An 18,728-nucleotide genomic window follows, 5' to 3' on the forward strand; every position below is an offset into this window, starting at 1 on the left:
GTACATGCTGTGTGTGCTTCATGGGGGTGCTGAGAGGAACAAACTGAAAACGATGGGCTGACCAGAAAAAGCATTTCCCCAGAATGCCACACCTCGGTTCCCCCACCCCAGGCCTGATGTGCTAGAAACCAAAGAGCCCTTCTCTGTGCTTGTATGTCCCAACTGCACTCTCCCCATTCAGCAGGAGAAGGAGATAAATCAGGGTCCTGCTGGGGGAAGCAGGGGAACTTCCTGCCGAAACAGGTCCCCTTACTATCGCAGTACAACTCCAGACTGCACTGCTTTGGTCTAATTAATAATATACAGGTGGCATGGACCGTATGCAGCTCTGCTCAACCACGCAGCTAGGTCTGCAGTGTGCAGTGGTGGAGATGGGTCTTCTCTTGCCCATGCAGCTGGTAGGGAGGAGTCCTGCTGACTCCTTCGAACGTACAAGTCTCTGTGTGACTGTCCTGCCTGGGAGGCGAGCCCACCCTTCAGTCTGATCCACTTGCCCTCACGTCTGTATAGACTGTCTGCAGGAGCAGAGGTGGTGCAGAGCATGGGGTGGGACTGGCATGCCAGCAAACGTCCCAGAAGACTTTGTGCCCCTTCCAGAGGGGCTTCATGCTCACTGCAGGAAGAGACTGGGCGATACATCCGCTGCTTGACCTCGGGTTGTTTTTTGTACAGCTCAGGTACTGTGTGCTGAAGCTAAACTCAAAGTGAACAGAAATCATATAGGACATGGTAAGACCATGCTTTACCATGCAGCATAGGTACAGTCAAGGGCTTTCTTCAGGAGCTGGGTGCTTGAATAACACTTGAAGGAGGAAATGTTTGTGCTGAGCCCTGGTGCTGGATCCCCTGTTCTGAACAAGCCTTGCAATTGTCTTTATTTTTTTATATGTCTGTCTGCAGAGCGAGAGCGATAATTAATGCAGAATTGCTCTCCTGGGTTCTGGCAAAGCCAATACTAATTTTCCGAAGTCAGCTCAGAAGTACTGAAAGCGCAGTTTTAAGGCAGGGCTGTGGGTCGAACGTTTCTCCATTTGGCTTCTGCTACTTTGATTGTCAAACATCACTTGAAGCTTTTCAGTCAGCATTGAAGTGAGAGCATCAATCTAAACTGGGGAAGTGCTGGACATCGGATGATTACATATTCCAAAAAATTACCTTAGCTTGACCTTGGAAGAGGGGGACGGCCAGCATCAGATTTATATATTTTTAATGCAGCTTTTCATTTTTAACTTCTTTCAAATGGGCTTTTTTCCTTTATAGATCTTTCCACAGCATTTTGCAAATGCACCGGTCATTTCCTAACGAGCCAAACAACCTCAGCCTGCTTCTTAAAATACCCCAGTGAGGCCCAGAAGGGACTTTATCCCAGCTTTGCAGTTGGGAAAACCAAAGCCCAAAGAGGGCGAGAGCTTCATTTCAGAGGTGCCAGGCAGTCGCACTCCTCATTACAAGCACTGGAAACAGGGGTTGTTTTCAGCAGCATTGAGTCTCTGGCCCCTGCAAGCTGGGCAGGCGGCCACAGGCGTTTGGAGAGCTGGAGCTCCCGTCTCACCCAAGTACCGTTTGCCAGGAAAATGCTCCTTTTGGAGAAGCACCGGGTGGTTTGGTGGAAGGGACCATGGAAGGGACCATGTCTGGCACCGATGTGGGCTGGGTGGGTTGCTGCCACATCACCTCCCCGGTGGCACAGAGCGAAGGCAAGAGGGATGCTCGGAGTCAGTCAGGATGCTCGGAGGCTGCCAGCCGGCAGGGCTGGGGAGAGGTGGGTGTTTTAGGAGGGGACCCGGGTTGTTTGACGGTGCAGAGACCACACAATGGCTGGTGGTTTTGCATGTGTCTCTGGAGCGGAGGGGGGTGATGAGATACATACCGTTCGCATGCCTGTGCTCTGGCTTGATGTGGTCTCGCCGAGCGAATCAAAGCTTTTGCTTTGAAGGCGGCGGAGGGGGAAGGGATCGCCTTTGTTCTGCTCTTTGGAGAGCGCTGGAAATCCTTCAGCCCAGAAGACTACACCCTTCATTACCCTCTGGGTTATTGGCCCCAGATTGGAAGTATGGCTCTGTCATGTGAAGTATTTGATTATTTATACAGTTAATGTTTAACAGAGTTGGAGTATTAGAATTAAACAGGGGACGAGCTTCCAACTTTGCATGGTTAAGGGCTAATAAAACTTCTCTGATCCAGTGTTGTCCTTTCACCAGAGGGGATTTTTTTTCATTAGCTTTGGAGTGTTAAAAAGAGATATCTTGTATTTGAGGCAGATTGATCTGTTGGCTTCAGACAAAGTGAACGTGCAAAAGTGTCAGCTTAAATATCCAGTCAACACAGATGCAGGCAGCTGAAAATTTAAAGGTGAGTTTGGTTGGCGACTTCAATGGCAGTAGCTGGGTTCAGCAGCCTCTGCCTTCGAGACTGGGTGATGTCCACAGCCTGCTCCAGGTGTGAAGGAGCAGAATGCAGGCTGGGGGAACGATGGACTGGAAGATGGAGGGTGGCAAGAGGCTGGACCGACTGCTCTTGGCTTTGCCACTTGTGCCAGCCTCCAACACGCTGTTTCGGCTATCGACTTGCTGCAGGACAGCCTGGAAATGTCAACTGGCGACCCTTTGGTCATTGTATCTTCCAGGGGTGTTGAGCTGGGATAGCGTTTCCCAAGTGCTTGGCGTGGCATTTGCAAAGGTGTGCCTGGGGCAGCCCCCGGGGCTGGCATGGTCCAGGGGACAGTAGGAGAAGGGGACAACAGTTAAGGCTGGCTGAGCTTAACAGAGCCTGTGATGGGATTGATGTAACAATAGGTTTGAGTTTCATTTCTTTTCAGTTTAGTTTACTCAGACTTATGGGTCTGGTGGTGTCTCCCCCAACACACTTCATACCCATTGCACATATCCAGCAACATCTCTTGGTGGCGCAGAGCTCTCAAAGCTGCACTCCTTACCAATTACATGATTGGAGATGGTGAGGACGCTAGCATGGGTTTTTATACCTTCATTAAGGGGAAGGCTGAGGGATAAGGGCTTTGTGGCATCCTAGAGGTCCCACAGGGCGGAGTGGTTGCGACTGCCCCAGAAGCTTCCTCAGCGCTGTTGCTCAGCGTTGCTCACTTAAAAATCATGTTGATTTCTAGTAAACCACCAGGACTGAAGGCAGCCGTGACTGCAAACTCGCTGCTTGTATTTTAGGTGTCTTGATTATCTGCTGTACGTTTTCTTTCCCTCTTATCTCCCACATGCTCCTACCTGCACAAACGCTGAGTACACTGGGGATGTAATTTGCTTCTACTTTGGCCCAGTGTATTGATGCAAATGATAACTCACATTGTGCTGGTGACAGCCATTTTTAATCCTTTCCTTACAATTGGATAAACAAGGGAGGATATATGAAAGCAAGGCTGTTGGAGCGGCTGTTGCATGGGTAGAAGATCCACAGATGACGTTTGGCTTTTGCAAATGTGCATCACGAGTGTGATGGGAACTCTGCTCCTCATTGCCCTTCCAACCATTTCTCCTCATTGTAGCTGATGCGGGAAACTGCTGAAGAGTTTTGTGCATCTGGTTCCACCTGTGAGCATCACCTGCTTGTTGACTGGATGGAGCGAGACTCTGCTTTCAGCTTTCCTGAGAAGTGTTGGTCTCTCCATCCATGATGAGTTCATCTCTAGGTTTAATGGAGTGGTTTCTCTAAACAAGGAACTTAATTGATTTAAAAGAATACACCTCATCTGTAAGATGTCAAGGTCATGACCCATGAGAGCAGCCTGTAGACAGATGTGTTCATCACTAAGGTGCACTTAGCTTTTATTTCAAAATTTCTATTTTTATTTACATTTCACCTGCTAGGTCCCGAATTTGGTGCTTCGTCCCTTCAAAGATGGCTGAGCCCTCAACCTGCTGTAGAAACCTGTGGGGTTTCCATCTCCTGCGGAGGAAATGCACAGTGTGGAAATTGGCTCCTAGGGGAAACAGCAAGTGGAAAGCGTAATCCAGCGTAGAAGTATTTATTTTCTAAAGACAAGTGGCAACTTCCTGTCCCTCTGCTGCCCTGTGTGCTCCCCGTCTATTTCAGATTTTAATAAATTTCTTGTTTATCTTTAGGAAGCAAATTAATAAGTAATGGCAATTGCTCTTTAGAGAGAGAGGCTGCTGAAGGTTGCATTCGTTTTAATTTGACGTGTGTGTTACAGGGACCGTTTGCTGTTGAGGTGGGCACATTGGTGTCAGAGACAGTAAAATGTGATGGTTCCCTGCATGCACAAGCATCGGGTGTAAAGTCTTGAAGTAGGTCCCTGAGCAAGGGTGCCCATGGCTGTTTGCACAGCAGGGGAATTAAGCTGGTCTTTCTGGGAGCTTTGGGGCTCCCATCTCCTTTAGCTCTGAGTAAGCTTGAAACCCGGCACGACTGGATGGACACATCTTCCCTGTGCATTGCTGGTCAATCCCCAGCATTGCTCTTCCAGGTGAGCAACATTGTTCAATGCGTGGTGCCGGTCAGGTCTCAGCCCTTTTTATACTCCAGAAACCCACAGCTGCTTCCTTCAGACACCCACCCGCGGTGATGCTGTGTTTGGTTTGGAGGTGGCCTGGCCCTGGGCACTGTACATACCCCTTCTGTGGGAACATGGAGATGATGGTGGAGCCTGGCTGTGTGTGCATCAGGGTGATGTTAACATCACCAAACAACTAAACCTGAGTATTCAGAAGCCCTGAGCCACGACGAGAATGATCGTATCTGCTTAAAAGGTTAGGAGCTTTGGGAAGAAAACTGAGTTCCACTTCTGTACCTTTTGTGTGGTTCTGAGCTCGTGCTTGCATCTTCTTGAGGTGGCTGTCACAGGATAGCCAGGCTTCTCCCGTGACCCCACAGGTTGGGGCTTTTCAACCCCAAATGGTCTGATTGCCATTACTCGTTGGCATGCGCTGTGGGCCAGCATCCTGGTGGGGCTGAGATGGCTCCTCTTGGAGGAGAAAACAGCCTCTTTGTTTTATCTCCTGGCTGCTCCTCATCTGCAAAACCCAAGAGTGAGGGTGTGTAATGCCTGATGCAGTCGGTGCAGCAAGCTGTAGGAGTTGTTAAACAGCTGCGGGAAGTGGGGTTAGAGCATCCAGCATCAGGGCAGGACAGAATCCACCCACACAGATCCATTTTCAGGTGTCATCTCGGTGAGGACAACTTCCCCAGCGTCGGCCCTGACCCCTCTCATTACAGCAATTAGTTTGCAATTATGCGCCATGTTCAGCCCGGTGGCTGCGGTTCCTGGAAAGCCCAACCACAGGAGTTTACCCAAAACCTTGCAGATATTCCAGGTTGAGCCCGAGAAGGTTGTCTGGCAGGAAGGCAGGGCTGGAGGTTTGCTTCCCAGGGAGGCCGCGGTGGAGCGTGGGCTCCTTGCATCCCTGGCTCAGTGCTTCGCAGCCGGCTGTCCCATCGCGCTTGCCTTCGCTGCCAGTCCCTGCTGCCTCGGTTTCCTGGCTGTGTGAAGAGGGACCCTGCTTCTGGCTCAGCACAGGGTGGGGAAGGTGGCAGGTGCTGCTCTCGGGGGAGATCCCCAGTGGGGTGCATCTCCCCAGGTGCTCTTGGACAGCTGGCCAGGCGAGAGACCCCCAAGCCAGGACTTGTCACCACGGTGTGTGGCTACTCCCCCTCTTCTGGGGGTGTCTGTGGACCCTCTTTCAAGGGTCGGGGGAAGATTTCTCCCCCTGCTTTCCAGTCGCTAAGTGGGAGCACCATGTAATACTTGGGTTATGTGCTGATTAGGGTGATTCCTAAAACCCTTTGCTGAGATTGTGGGTAAAACCGCCTTCTCTCAAATTACCAGCTTCCCTTTTCAAAGGGAAGAGAGGAGTCTACTCCCCAGTCGTTCATCTGGTTTTGCTTTTTACTTTGTTTCTGTCCTGTTATGCTGAGCTCACTGCATTTTTAGTTGCTTCCAATTTCAAATTGAGATAAACCTGCTGATAACCCTCTGGCACGCGTGGTGTCCGCTGCCAGGGAGCTCTGCCTGTCTCGCCCCAAGGAGGATCGTGGCAAACCAGGAGCTGCAGGAGGCTGCAGGGGTGGGGTTTCACTCCGGTGGGGCTTTCAGGTTGTCTTTCAGATAGCCAGCAGATAGTTGGCTGGGATATTACAGGGCTTTCCCTTTTTTCCCCTTTTCCCTTTTTTCCCCTTTTCCCTTTTTTCCCCTTTTCCCTTTCATAAAGGGACTTAATTACTGAAATAGGTCTGTGGTTAGAGGAGCTGGAGACTCTCCATCCAGCGCCAGAAGGACCTCATGCCACATAATGGGAGAAAACCACCGCTAAATGGTCTCACATCATGCTTTTCCCCTTTCCCTTCAGTCCTGTGTATTTAGCATTAACTGCACAACATAGGTTTCCTTTTGTTTTAATTGTGACAAATTCCAGAGAGAAGGAATGGATCGCTCCCTCATTTTTCTTTCTACTGTAGCCCTAGCCATCCTGATGACAGATCTTGTCATTACGCGGTGTCGTTTTAGATGTTTGCACTGCACCAAAAGCAAACGGAGGAGGCTGCAGTCTAGGCTGCGTATTGAATAACAATGTTTTTCCAGCAAAAAAAATCTGTGAAGTTTTTAATCAGAAACACGAGTTTTGCAGAGGCAGCCCGTACACCGCTCCCTACCCAACGAAGCAATGGCTCGCGTCTCTCTGGGTATCAGCTTTTGGGGCCCTTTGTGTTTCTGAAGGCTGTGAAGCTGTGGAGTCATCTTGAACTTGAAAAGCAGGAGGGCTTGTGTTTTCCCATGCATGGTGGATCCTGGGACAGCTTTCCAGTTGCAGGCTCCTCGCTAAAGCAGAGGTTTGCGATGTGCGGCTGTGCGTCCAGAAGGAGCAAGGGTAGCGCTGACGGGCTTAAAACCATGGCACAGGAATCTACATTTGTGAAATGCCTGCATGCTAAAGATAGTGAAAACTGCTGATGCAGGAGAGAGGAGCATCTTTGTCAGGCATCTGTCTCCCAATCGCCTTCCTTTCAAGCGAGGAAGGGCTGCTGGGGAAGTCTTGGCTCCGCAGACCTCCTGCTGCCTTCCTGACTTCTCAGAAGGGTCATGTGAAAACTAATGTGATCAAAAGGGGTTTTTAAGTGTTACTTAAAGCATGATGACTGTTCTGCAGAGGGTTTTCATTGTGCAGAATTGGGCGATTTGACTGCTTGTCAGCCATCACACCAAACTTCTCTTTGAGATCTCACGAGAGAGGAGATACTGGCAACTGAGAACTTGTATGTGGTTGCCTCGCTTGGGTTGATCTTGCTCCTCTTCAAATTTTATTGTAGCGCCTGGACACACTGCCTTGCTGTTGCCCTCTGAAGTGTGTTGAGCTTCGTGGGCAGCAGTGGACAGTGTATCAGGGATCCCTTTTGTGATACCATTTGTGGGGCTTGGGGAAATGGCCATGCTCAGGAGATGGCAAGGAGTCCAGCTGCTGTGGCACAGCTTTTGAGCCCACGGAGCTGACTCTGTAGTTGTCTGAGTAATTTTGGTTATGATGTATAGTTTGGTAGGAAAGGAGGACACCCAGCAAAAACCTGGTCCTTGTGGAAGAAGCAGAAAACTCATCCACCAGCAGGCTGAACTGGGCTTGGGAGCTGCCACAGCACACCTGGATGCTCTGCAGGTCTCTCCACTGTCAGATTTGGTGCTTCTCAGATACCCTCAACACAATTCATACTCACAACGGATGAAAACCTTGTGATCCTCTAGGTACGCGCATAAGCACTGCCATCCCTCCTGTGAAGGGCCAGCAGGGGATGGGGGACCCTGATGTGCATGCAGAACTCTTGCAGGAAGAGTGCAGAGCCAAGATAGAGATGTGAGAAGCACGATGTGACAGCAAGCATTCCCCCTTCCAAAGCGTGGTCCTGCTGGAGGTCCCTATGTAGCTTACCCTGCCCTGGCTCTGTGCAGAGATCCCAGGGACAGGAATCATTTGCTGCTTTCCCCAGTGCTGTGGGGCAGGTGTTACACCTCATGATGCAAAGTCCTCCAAACTTGCATTAGATGGTTCCTCTCACTTTACAGCTTATGCGTTGAAAGAAAGCCGGAAAAACGTTTTTTCCCCACGAAATCAAGGTGTGTGCCTTTCCTTCACCTCAGTTTTTGCTGGACGTTGAAATTCAGCATCAACCTTGCCAAGCTTGACACACCACACCACACCCATCTCCTCTTCTGGGATTGCTCTGGTCAGGGTTGTCACCAAGGGCTGGTGACCAGCCCAGCCGCTGGTGTGTAGCAGTTACTTGAATGACTCCCTGTCCTGGAATTAAAGTCCGTTCCTTCAGGAATAATTAATACACTCACAAATTTCCCAAAATTATTCCGGAATAAAATGTCCACAGAGGAGGCTGATCTGGAATAGCAATTGCTGAATAATTTATTCTGGAACGACTAGTTAATTTCCCTATATGGAGCAGCCCTAATAAGCACCAAAATTTAAGCTTTCTGGTTTGGGGCAGGGGGGGAAAAGAAACCACTAAGTTTTTGTGAAGCTACTGAAGTGAGCTAAGCCGTTTAATAATATTTCTACAATACAGAAAAATGTTTGGCTGTGGTTTCCTCAGTGAAATTCAATAGCAAAAAAAAAAAAAAAAAAAAGTGGGTTTATTATAAATGGGGGCTGTAAAAATTGGCAGGAGAGAGGGGTCGTCCCGGTGCCTGCCCCTGGGGTCTGTGCCCAATTCACGAATACGGGATGGAGAACAGAAATGGCAAAGTGGTGTCATCTCAAAGATTTTTCCGCTTTGGGGGAGCAGTTTCAATGCGGAGCCCTTTTCTGTGCTTAAAAGTGAGGTTTTCGTAAGGAAATTAATTAACCTCTTCAGCAAATCTGTTGCTGAGGCCATTACCACAAATGCTGTTGAAATGCTTCGTAAATATAATGTTCATTTAACAACATTGCCAATAACTTAGAAAGTCAGGCTTTATCCTCCCTTAAAAAGAGAAAGAGCTATTCTTAGTGGAAAAAATGTCTTTTTTGGGAAGAATTTGGAGCAGATTTTCATACTGAATCTAGGCTGCCTCATTCCCTCAGAAGGCTTCAGAGGGCCAGGAAAATTATAACTAATAACTTCCCTATAAATTGTAGAGCTGCTATTTTAAGGTCTGGTGTCTCAGGGAGGAGCAGCGTGGTGTCCTGCTTCCCTCCATTGCTGTGCGATGCCCTGGTTTGATTCTCATCCTTGTTAGGCTGGCTGCCAGTCCTGCCCCGTGCAAAACAAAAACGTGGGAAGAAAACAAGTCAGGAGGCTCTCAGGCTTGGTTTTGCTTCTGGTTTTCCATATTGGTGGCTGAGTTTGGGTTTTGGTATGGAGATGGCCTGCTCTGGAGCTGGCTTCAAATTGCAAAATATGCATTGAATGCAATTTATCTTTGTGTATTTGGAGACAAAATCCAAAGCTGCTCCCCAGCCTGAGGCCAAGTTGGACCTGGAGAAGCTGCCGACATGGGAGGGAGGCCACATCTTGGAAAAGCAGGTCAGCAAGGGGAGCAGATAGGTAGAGAGAAAGGGATGTCCATGGCTCTGGAGCAACTTCTTCCCCACCAGAGAGTACCCAGGGGTGAACCCTTAAGCCAGGAGCAACGGGTTAAGGGCTCTGGCGTAGGAGGAGCTTCACTTTTAGTGGTCGGGATTATTTTTTTGTGGAGCTAAGGGTTGCACGAATTGCCACATAAAAAAAGATGACAGAGGGAAGGGCGCGGCTCCGCTCACTTTTGACAGCGGTGAAGATCAGTGATCCCATTGTAGTGACACTTGCATGGAGGGATAAGAGGCATTTCCTAATTAAAACCCTTTTATGTACTAGAAGGCAGCTTCTCAGCTGTTGGAAATCTGGGTGGCTCCATTGAAGTCAGGAGATGACCCCAGCTCAGCCTTGCGTGTGAGTTTTGGCATCTCCTATCGGTTTCCTTGAGGCAGCCGGGGTGGTGACAGCACAGGGCTGGGTCTGCTCTGTGGCGGCCTCGACTGATGGGACGCACGAGCCCGGAAACTCCAGCAACAGTGAATTTCCTCCCCATGGATATTTTCTTTCATGCTTGAAAACAACCCTGCATCTGTTAAGAAAACACCTGAGCTATAACAAGGAACCAGGTTGCTCCTTGTTCAGGCACAGCCGTTCATGAGGGCAGAGAAAAGAGGGGTGCTTTTGGGATGGTCACAGAGATGTGTTGCTTTTTCTCCCTTGATGTAGATAGAGATGGTGCGTTCACCACTTCTGCCAAAAAATGTACTGCATAGCCTCATCTTTCTAATTTCTCATGGTTTTAGGAAAGCTCTTTATATTCAAGCTTACCATGAGATATACTGTAGCAGTAAAGAGCAGAGACTTGACAGCATTTTGCCACCAGTTATTAGGTGAGCAGCACATGTTAGCAAAGATGCGGTGAACCCTTCCTCTCTTCAAGCCCTTTCTGTTGCTTATGCTGCTGCAAAAATGGCATTTGGGTTGGTTTGTGTTAAATCTGAACTGCTAGTGGAGGAATTCAGCTGCACGTTAGCAGAGGAAATCAGTCCGAGCTTTAAAACTGCGTGTATTTTTTCCTTCTTCCCCCAAGCCATATGTCTTCGAGCAAGGGTTGCGCATCTGGGTAGATTAAAAACCCATTTGTTGGCGGGTGGCGGAAGGATGTGGAAGGTGATGCTGGGAGGGGTGGGCTTGGCTTTGGGGCTGGCAACAAAAACCCAAAAAACCTGGGTCTGAAGGTTTGGATGAGCAACAAAGAGCGCTGCGGGCTGGGGGGACAATGGGGGAACAGTTTCAAATATTTTAGGGGAATGTCACAGAATGGGACCAGCGTGCTGGAGCATGGCTTTCATCCAGCCACCCCCTGAGCTGGGTAGGAGCAGGAAAAAAGCCCTCCATTTCAGGCTCCTAGATAAACAAACACCAGAAATCTCGTAAGGGTAATAATGGAAATCACTGGGAAATTGAGTTAATACAAGGGCATCTGTGTAAGTGAATGCTCGGGACAGGGAAACGGCTTTGGCCTTTAACTCTAGTAATGCTGGAGCAGATGGGAAGCGCGGTGTGCTTCACGCATTAGCTGGCTCGGATAAAGAGCAAGGCAGAGGCCGGTCCTCGTGGCTGATTAGAGGTTAACAGGGATAGAAACCAGCGGATTGACTCTTCATTTGCAGGAGGTGTTGTGGGATCAGAGCAGATGGCAGAGAGAGCGTCCCTCCAGCTTACTCAGCTGCTCAGAGGAGCTTATGGCTCCCTCCAGCACAAACAGCCCCACTTGCATCTCCTCTGTTTAGAGCTGCAGCTCGTGCTTCTTCCCTGGCCTACCCCGAGACACAGTATTTCTCCTAAACCTGTGGTAGTCGGTGTCTGAGGCCACAGGTACGTGCGGGGACACATGCAGGCAGGGTGCATCCTCTCCAGCTCAGCCATATCCCTTTGTTACGGCTCCTCTGGCGTCGGCTCAGCGGTGGGTACGGCCTTCGTGGGGACTATTAATGGTCTTCGTTAGATCTGCGAAGCCAGAGGTGCTTTTCCAGGGTGGTAGTGACCGGGAAAGGACAGGAGCATGGTGGGGACCAGGGATGAGGGCTGGGAGGGGGAAATGTACAGCTGAAGAAGCACGGCTGTGTTCTGCTGGGGCAGCATCCTCTGGCCAGCCGTCGCCTGCTTCCTTCATCCTTGCCAAGGTCTCGTTCAATGGCAACACCTTTGCCTGTGATCACAAAAAGAAATCGCTTTGGGGAGGAGGGAGGATGTAAACTCATACCAGCTCTGCTCATTGACTCCCTGGAAGCCTGCATTCCCTATTTTGCAAGAGAGAAATGGCAATTGATTCAGCCTTACCCTCTTTCTTTTTGTCCGTCAGCGCTCTGAAAAGGCACATTTTATCTGTGTGTGACAACACCTGCCTAGGGTGCCTCTCATTGAGCCACGCTGAATCAAAAGAGCAACAAGAAAAGTGGGTTTAATTGCACACATCTTCAGCAGAGTCTTTCTTGCACTGGCAGTACAAAAGGCCGGCCCCGCGCTGGTTGAATGGAGCCCGGGAGGGCTGGGGCGCGCCGTACTCTCCGTTACTATCGGAGGCAGATGATTCACTTTGCTGGAGCATTGTCATGTGCAAATGAGTTCATGAGCCCATCTCCTTTCCAACTGCAAGGTCAGGGACTCAGCAATTGTCAGCATCAGCCGGCTGGAGGAATTGATCTAGAAGCTGGAAAGCTTTGGGAGATTTTACTAACCTCCGCTTCCCACCACGCAAGCACACCGACACCTTCCTCCCACGGGTGTTGTCTACATTACAAATATTGACCGATTTTAAGTTCACATTTGGAAAGCTGCTGTTTCAAGGCACGGAAATGTGACTGAGAATGGCTTATAAATAACACTTGGTGCAGCAATTATTATTCATTGCTAGTTATGGCTTTCACACAGTGGAAAAACAAATGGTTTTTCCACTAGGAGCTGGAGCTGCAGTCCATTTAATCACTAAAGAGTTTGGAATCGCTTTAGTTTAAAATACCTTTCCGCTGTGGTTTGGAAATTTAAAAAAAATATTGGGGTCATGTTAACCTAGTGTATACGACTTGCGCTGAGAATTTCAGTTTACCTCGTCTACATCTGCTGAGCCCCATAAATATCCATGTATTCATTCCCATTCGGTTTTGCAGAGCTCCTGCCTGCCTGAAAGCAGAGCTGCCCAAACACAGATCTGAAATGGGGTTAGTCTGATTAGAGGTGGGGTCCTGGGAGCTCAGCACAGGGTGCGAGAGCAGCGAGAAGAGGGAGCCGAGCCGCTGTCTGCCTCAGCTGCCCCGCTCTGGCCAGGATGCAAGGGGATGCGGCTGGTGCTCTTTGGGAAGCTGCGTGGATGGACTTTCCATCACGTTGCTCCTAACAGAGCCTGCCCAAAATATCAGCCTCGGTTACTAGGAGGTCACTTGAGGTTTTGGCAGCCAGATGTGGGGATAAGTTCCTTATGTACAGCGTCTGGCTGCATCCCGCCAGTGGTCCTCGCTCAGGGGTGGAGGTGGTTGCACATTTCCCTCTGCAGAGCTGTTCCTTGCCCCGCTTTGAGGTTTCCACAAAGAATGAGAAAAGCCTGCAGAGGAGGGAGAGGAGCCACAGTGACGTGAAGAAATGCTCCCTGCGTTACCTGTGCGTTACTGGTACCCATCCTCTTGCGCAGCAATGCCAGTGCAGCAACCTCAGATGGTTTTTGCTAGTCCAGGGTTAGGTGCTAGAGATGGCTGCTCTGGCATGAAGGCTGCCTCCCCGGCAGGATTGCGCTAACACTTCGTGAAAGGCAAGCGAGTGCCGCGCCTGGGAAGAGCGAGCTAATTTTTCCAAATGGCACAACTTTGCGAATGACAGCTGTGACTTCTGCCTGGGCTTGCGGTGTGAAATCTGGGGGATGGCTGTGAGAAGCAACTGCCAGAGGGAGCAGAACTGAGCTCTCAAGTTCCTGGCTAGTGTTGTAGCTGCGGGGTCCTCTTCTCCCTGCTCCTTGTGGGTGTCGGAGGGCTCTACATGGCACAGTTATGAGAAGGGAAGGAGTTATGCCTGGGTTTTGCTTGTTTCTGGGGTTTAAATTTCCACCTGTGGTCTGCCCGTCTCCAAACTTCAGGTATTTCAACGTAACCAGCTTGCATGTTGGCTTTACCCTCTATGGATTGCTGGAGGACCCAAGACTAGGAGTCTCCACAGCTGGCCCAGTGGTGGGTTGGAGCTGCAGGACAGGCTGATAGTCTCTCCTGATGGGTGGCTTGTGGACATCTGGGTTAAAAATGCCCAGCTGAAAGACCCTGGGTGCCTTTACAGAACTGGAAGGGTTTGCAAAGCTCCTTTTGGTTGAGTATGTTTAGAGATCAAAGAATTCTCCATCTTGGTTAAAGACGCTTCTGTTGAGGCCTTCATGGTTTGTCTTGATAGCAAAGCCCCCTGCACTGGAGCTCCTGCTAAAGGCTTGATCCTTTGCAGCCGTTTCAGAGCCCAGGGATGTTTTGTGGGTCTGTGTTCATCCCAGCCTGCGGCGTTTATCAGCTCCAAAGAAGAAAGTCTTGCCCAGCTGATGAGTTTGGAAGTGCCACTGGTGGCACTGGTGCTCACAAACTCCCAGGAGACATTTCTAGGGTTGGTGTTAATTTAAATCAGAGTCACAATATCCTGCAGCTCTAACACAACATCAGAATTGAGACTCGGGGGGCATATCTGCCATGGCAGGGAAAAGGTCCTTCCTTTGGTGTTTCGTCCCCATTTGATGGGTAGGTGAGATGAGGAAGGAGCTATGCCCATTGTGCCCCGTGTGCCTGTGAACATTCGTGGCACCTTTCTGTGCTCTTTCTGGGGCAGGTATGAACACTCAGATCGTTTTGCAACCTGGATCACAGGGGCAGCCACTGGGAAGCATCCATGGTAAAAGTAGGGGAGGCTCTTCTGGGGCAGGGAGGAGGCGACGTTGTTCTTGGGACAAAGCTAGGCTCCAATGGTGTGTAATGAGCCTGTAGTTACAAAGATGATACTTAATTATTTCTTTTCCATGGTTTTCAAACCCTGGCACTGTCACTTTGCTGGCAGCAAATCAAACACCAAGATAGCTTATGTTAAGGAGCAGAGGGTGAAGTCCTAGATAAGCACTGGGCTGTAGGAACGTCTTAAATTGAAACGTGCAGGGGGGACACGCAGGAGAGTATGTTTTTGCTCTCAACGCTATCCAGACCCTGTGTCTACGGCCAGGGCTGTGTTTCTCTCTGCTGGAGTGCTGGTATTGCCTGCCTCACGAGCTACTTGGGATGTGAGATGAGCGCCAAGGAGGGTAAAGTGACAGCTGTCCTTCTCCAGGGTGACCTGTAGCCTCTTGGTGACTGTAGTATCAGGGTTTTATGTGGACCAGGCATGAGTGCTTTGATGGATGATGGAGTAACCACAGCGTCACCTACCCTCTAACCACCACTCTTCTCTGGGGCAGTGACACCCATCACTGCTGAGCTGGCAAAGCCATCTCCCACCCATGGGTGCCAGGGTTGGCGCTGGGTGCAGACCTGGCTACGGAGCAGGGCGCAGCGTGGTAGCTGTGGGCTGACCTCCTGTTAGTGTAAATATTCCCAAATAACGCTGCTGTTCCTGCCAGCTCCTCTCTCTTCCCCTCTCACCATGTTTAATTTCTGACTAAGCTTTAGATAAATGTTTTGTAAAGAGCTTCTAGTTTATCTTAAATAGACCTGCTGCCACGGTGGCTAAAATCTAAAGTGACATTTGCCTTAGGGCTCGAGTGCCAGATGAATTTGGCAGTTGCTGATGCGCTGAACGGTCCTCTTTGACCTGCAGACCCCAGCTATGAGTTGCGAGGACCGGCTCTTGCAGTGGATGGAGGGGGAGCACAGCTTCTAGGATGCCTGAGAGCAGCCTGGGAAGTATCTGGGCAAATCTCTCTCGGGGGGCTGGATTCAGACCACGGTTGATGTATTTTCAGACTTACACCTGTCCAAAACAGGTGGTTTGGTTAAATGAGTTCATCCAGCCCTTACACCAGTTAGCCCCAAGTGGGGTCTGGCCCATGATCCTGGTAAAGTAAGCATTTGAAGGCAGTGTTTATGGCTAGTAATTTGTCTTAGAGGGTTTTATATATGTATGTGCCTATGGGTGTACATATGCCTATATACATACATTATTGCTGAGGAACGTAGTTTCCAATACTTTTAACTTGTTAAAAATGTAAACTAGGGAGAAACTGGCAGCGAGTCGGAGCCGCTTGCCAAGCATCGCAGACCAGAGAAGTGGTAAAACATAAACACTTCGGAGGTTATCCTCGGGTTTTATATAGTTTGGCTGCCGGGGGATGGACTCATGCAGGGGGGTGCTGATCAGCCCCTGGCCACGCTGCTCCCGCGGTGCAGAGCCCAGCACCTCTGCAGCCGCCCTTCCACTCTGGCAGCGTGTGAGCAAGAGGGCAGTGCGGGGTTGTCTGTCCCTCCCCTCCCGCTCCATGCTGGGTGGGTTTTGGGTGATGGCAGCAGAACAGGTCTGCTTCCCCCTCCCCTGCACCAAAGTGAAAGCAGACCTCCTTGACGCTTAATCAGATTTGAATGTGGGTTTTGGCGTGGCTTTAAAGAGACTGGCAGTGAATAGCTGGTTTTGATGCCATTTATTAAAAACCTCTGGTAGAATTTGTCTCGGAAAGCCTTTGTGAGAGAGAGCTGGCAAACACACAAGGGTTTGATGCAGTTAATGTATTTTAATCTTCACCCCCCCACCCCTTCTCCTTTTCTGTCACTAATTGTAGGGCTCTCAGCTGTCTGCCGCCTTCTCCGGGAGGACGGCAGGCAGGCTCTGCAGGGACTTCTGTACAAACACCGGCTTAATATGGTTGCAGTGACACAGAGAAAAGTGAGCATCCTCTTTGGGGAAGAGGGCTGGGGCGGGTGGCATGGGGCACCAGGTCCCAGGTACCATGCCGGGCTCTGACATGGGGGCACCGGGTGGCCCCGGCCATGTTAATTAACCTTTTGGTTCTCCTTTGAGCAGCAAGGCAGATGGTTGCAGGGAACAAAGATGTCCCTTTTTCAGGAGGCTGGGCAAGTGCAAAGTGTTGGTGTTGGACCTCCTCGGCAGCCGGCTCCTGGGAAGGGCTCCCTGGGCTTTCAGATTGAGGTTAATGGGCATCCAGTCTTTTCTCGCTGACTTCATCCCTCACTTGCTTGGTGCATCCACCTTCCTTGGACCTGGAGGACCTTCTGAGCCAGTTTCTCACTCTTTACACACGTTTGGGACTTGTTTGGACTTTTTTTCATGGGTTGTGCCTGAAGGCGCTGCAGCCCCTTGCGGCGCAGGCGGGGGCTGTCGGGACCACCATAACGTTTGCCTGAACGATTTTGGCTGTCCCTGCAGCCCGACACACGGATTGTGCCGATGAACAGCTGGCTTCATGGCCGCAGTATTTCGAGGAGAGCTCAAGAGCTCACAGGGGAGCAGCAGATATTGTGGAGCTCAAGGAACAGAGTTTCCCCCGAGCCTGAGGTTCAGGCTGTGCATTGCTCCCATCCCTGCCCCTTGTTCCCGCTGCGTGGAAGACCTCAGAGCTGCCCTGGAGCACTCTACCTGGTTGAGGGACGGAAGTTGGAGTTGCATTGCATTTAATTTGTGGGGATTTTTTGTCTGTCTCATCAAAGAAAAGAAAACCTAGCCGCCTTCTGTCAGCCCTCACTCACGTGAGTTACAAATTCAGCGAGAGGGAGGCGTGGATGAAGATGCCTCCCAGGAGAGGAACAGTCTGAGAGACTCTTAAACAAATGGGAACCGCGCGGCTTTGCTCATCCCCTGAGGGTTTGGCTGTTAAATAAACTCGCCGAAGAGTCTGGCTGCACATGTGTGTTGGTGCAGGAGTGTGTTTGTACGCAGGCTGGGTGTTGCTGGGCATAAGCCACCAGGATGGTGTGCGTTGGGTGATGCGTTCCTTGACATAGCGATGCATAAGCAGTCTTGGCTGGCCCTGTCCACCTTCCAAAGTTTGCATGGGTGGTCATGGTCAGAGGGAAGCTAACGTGGCCTTTTCCTCTTCTTCTTTCCCTCTCCAGGGTTCCACCTCAGTGGGACGGTAACGGAGCCAGCAACTGCGACAGAACCAGAGATGACCTACAAGGTGGCCATCAGCTTCGACCGCTGCAAAATCACCTCAGTGACATGCGGCTGCGGGAACAAGGACATTTTTTACTGCGCCCATGTCGTGGCGCTTTCACTGTACAGGATCCGCAAGCCGGACCAGGTCAAACTCCGTCTTCCCATCTCAGAGACCCTTTTCCAGATGAACAGGGACCAGCTCCAGAAGTTTGTTCAGTATTTGATCACGGCGCACCACACCGAGGTGCTGCCCACCGCCCAGAAGTTGGCTGATGAGATCCTGTCGTCGAACTCAGAGATCAACCAAGTGCACGGTAATTCCTCCTCACTCCCTGGGTGGCTCGGCACTGAATCACTCTGCATTTGGGGCTGGGGTGGTGGTTTCACACCAACGGTGGTGGCTTCTGCTTTGCTGTGTTTGTTGCTGCACAGAGAGAGGTGGCAGCGTCAAACTGACATTAATGCGTGGGTGTTGGGACCACATCGATGTTGGCCATGCATCCCTGTTCTGCCCTCTGTTGTTCTTTACATGTTTATCTGTCAAAACACTGGCTTTAATGGGCAAGAAAAGGCAGAGCAGGCAGGCTGGTGGTGCACAAGGCACAGCTGGGGGTAGGATGGAGAAGCCAAGGGTGAAGGAAGGGAGCACATTTAGTCCCCGACACGGAAGTATGTGATGCTGGGACCCTGGGGAGCAGGAGGTGCAGTGGGTACGTGGCTCTTCCAGCATGTGGGGACACGGTGTCAGCCCAGCCCTGGGCGTTGCTAAGTCAGATGCAGCTGAGCTGGTGGGAGATAAAGCTTTAATCTCCATGGACGTTAATTTGCCCATAATAAATGAACACTGCTGTCCTGACCTATCGCACAAAGGCAGCGGAGATGTGTCCTGGGGCTTTGTGTTTGGAAGATGCTTTTGACTTCCTCCCCTGGAAAGCACTGGCTGGGGGACGGTGCCCATCCCAGTCCCACTCCAGTTGCCCGTTGGCCCAGGAAGTGGCCCAGGCTCCCTGGGGAGCTGCCCTGGGGCTCCCTTCATCAGCCCAAGCTGGGCGCTCTCACTGTGTCTTTCCAAGGAGCCCAGGAGCTGAGGTTGCCCAGGGTCTGCAACAATGAACCGCTCCCCACCGCGCCTGTCC

General features: G+C 50.6%; 1 protein-coding gene across 2 annotated transcripts in view; it reads left to right on the plus strand.

The window, feature by feature from the left end:
* Positions 1–18,728, plus strand: part of ZSWIM5 (zinc finger SWIM-type containing 5) — a 100,865-nt gene that overhangs the window by 53,763 nt on the left and 28,374 nt on the right. For both annotated transcript variants that reach the window (XM_075710873.1, XM_075710872.1), the window contains one exon: positions 17,550–17,906. In XM_075710873.1, coding sequence (XP_075566988.1) covers positions 17,550–17,906 — 357 coding nt within the window. The remainder of the gene's footprint in view (positions 1–17,549; positions 17,907–18,728) is intronic.

Source organism: Pelecanus crispus, chromosome 5 (genome assembly GCF_030463565.1).
Source record: "Pelecanus crispus isolate bPelCri1 chromosome 5, bPelCri1.pri, whole genome shotgun sequence".
Classification (NCBI taxonomy): Eukaryota; Metazoa; Chordata; class Aves; order Pelecaniformes; family Pelecanidae; genus Pelecanus; species Pelecanus crispus.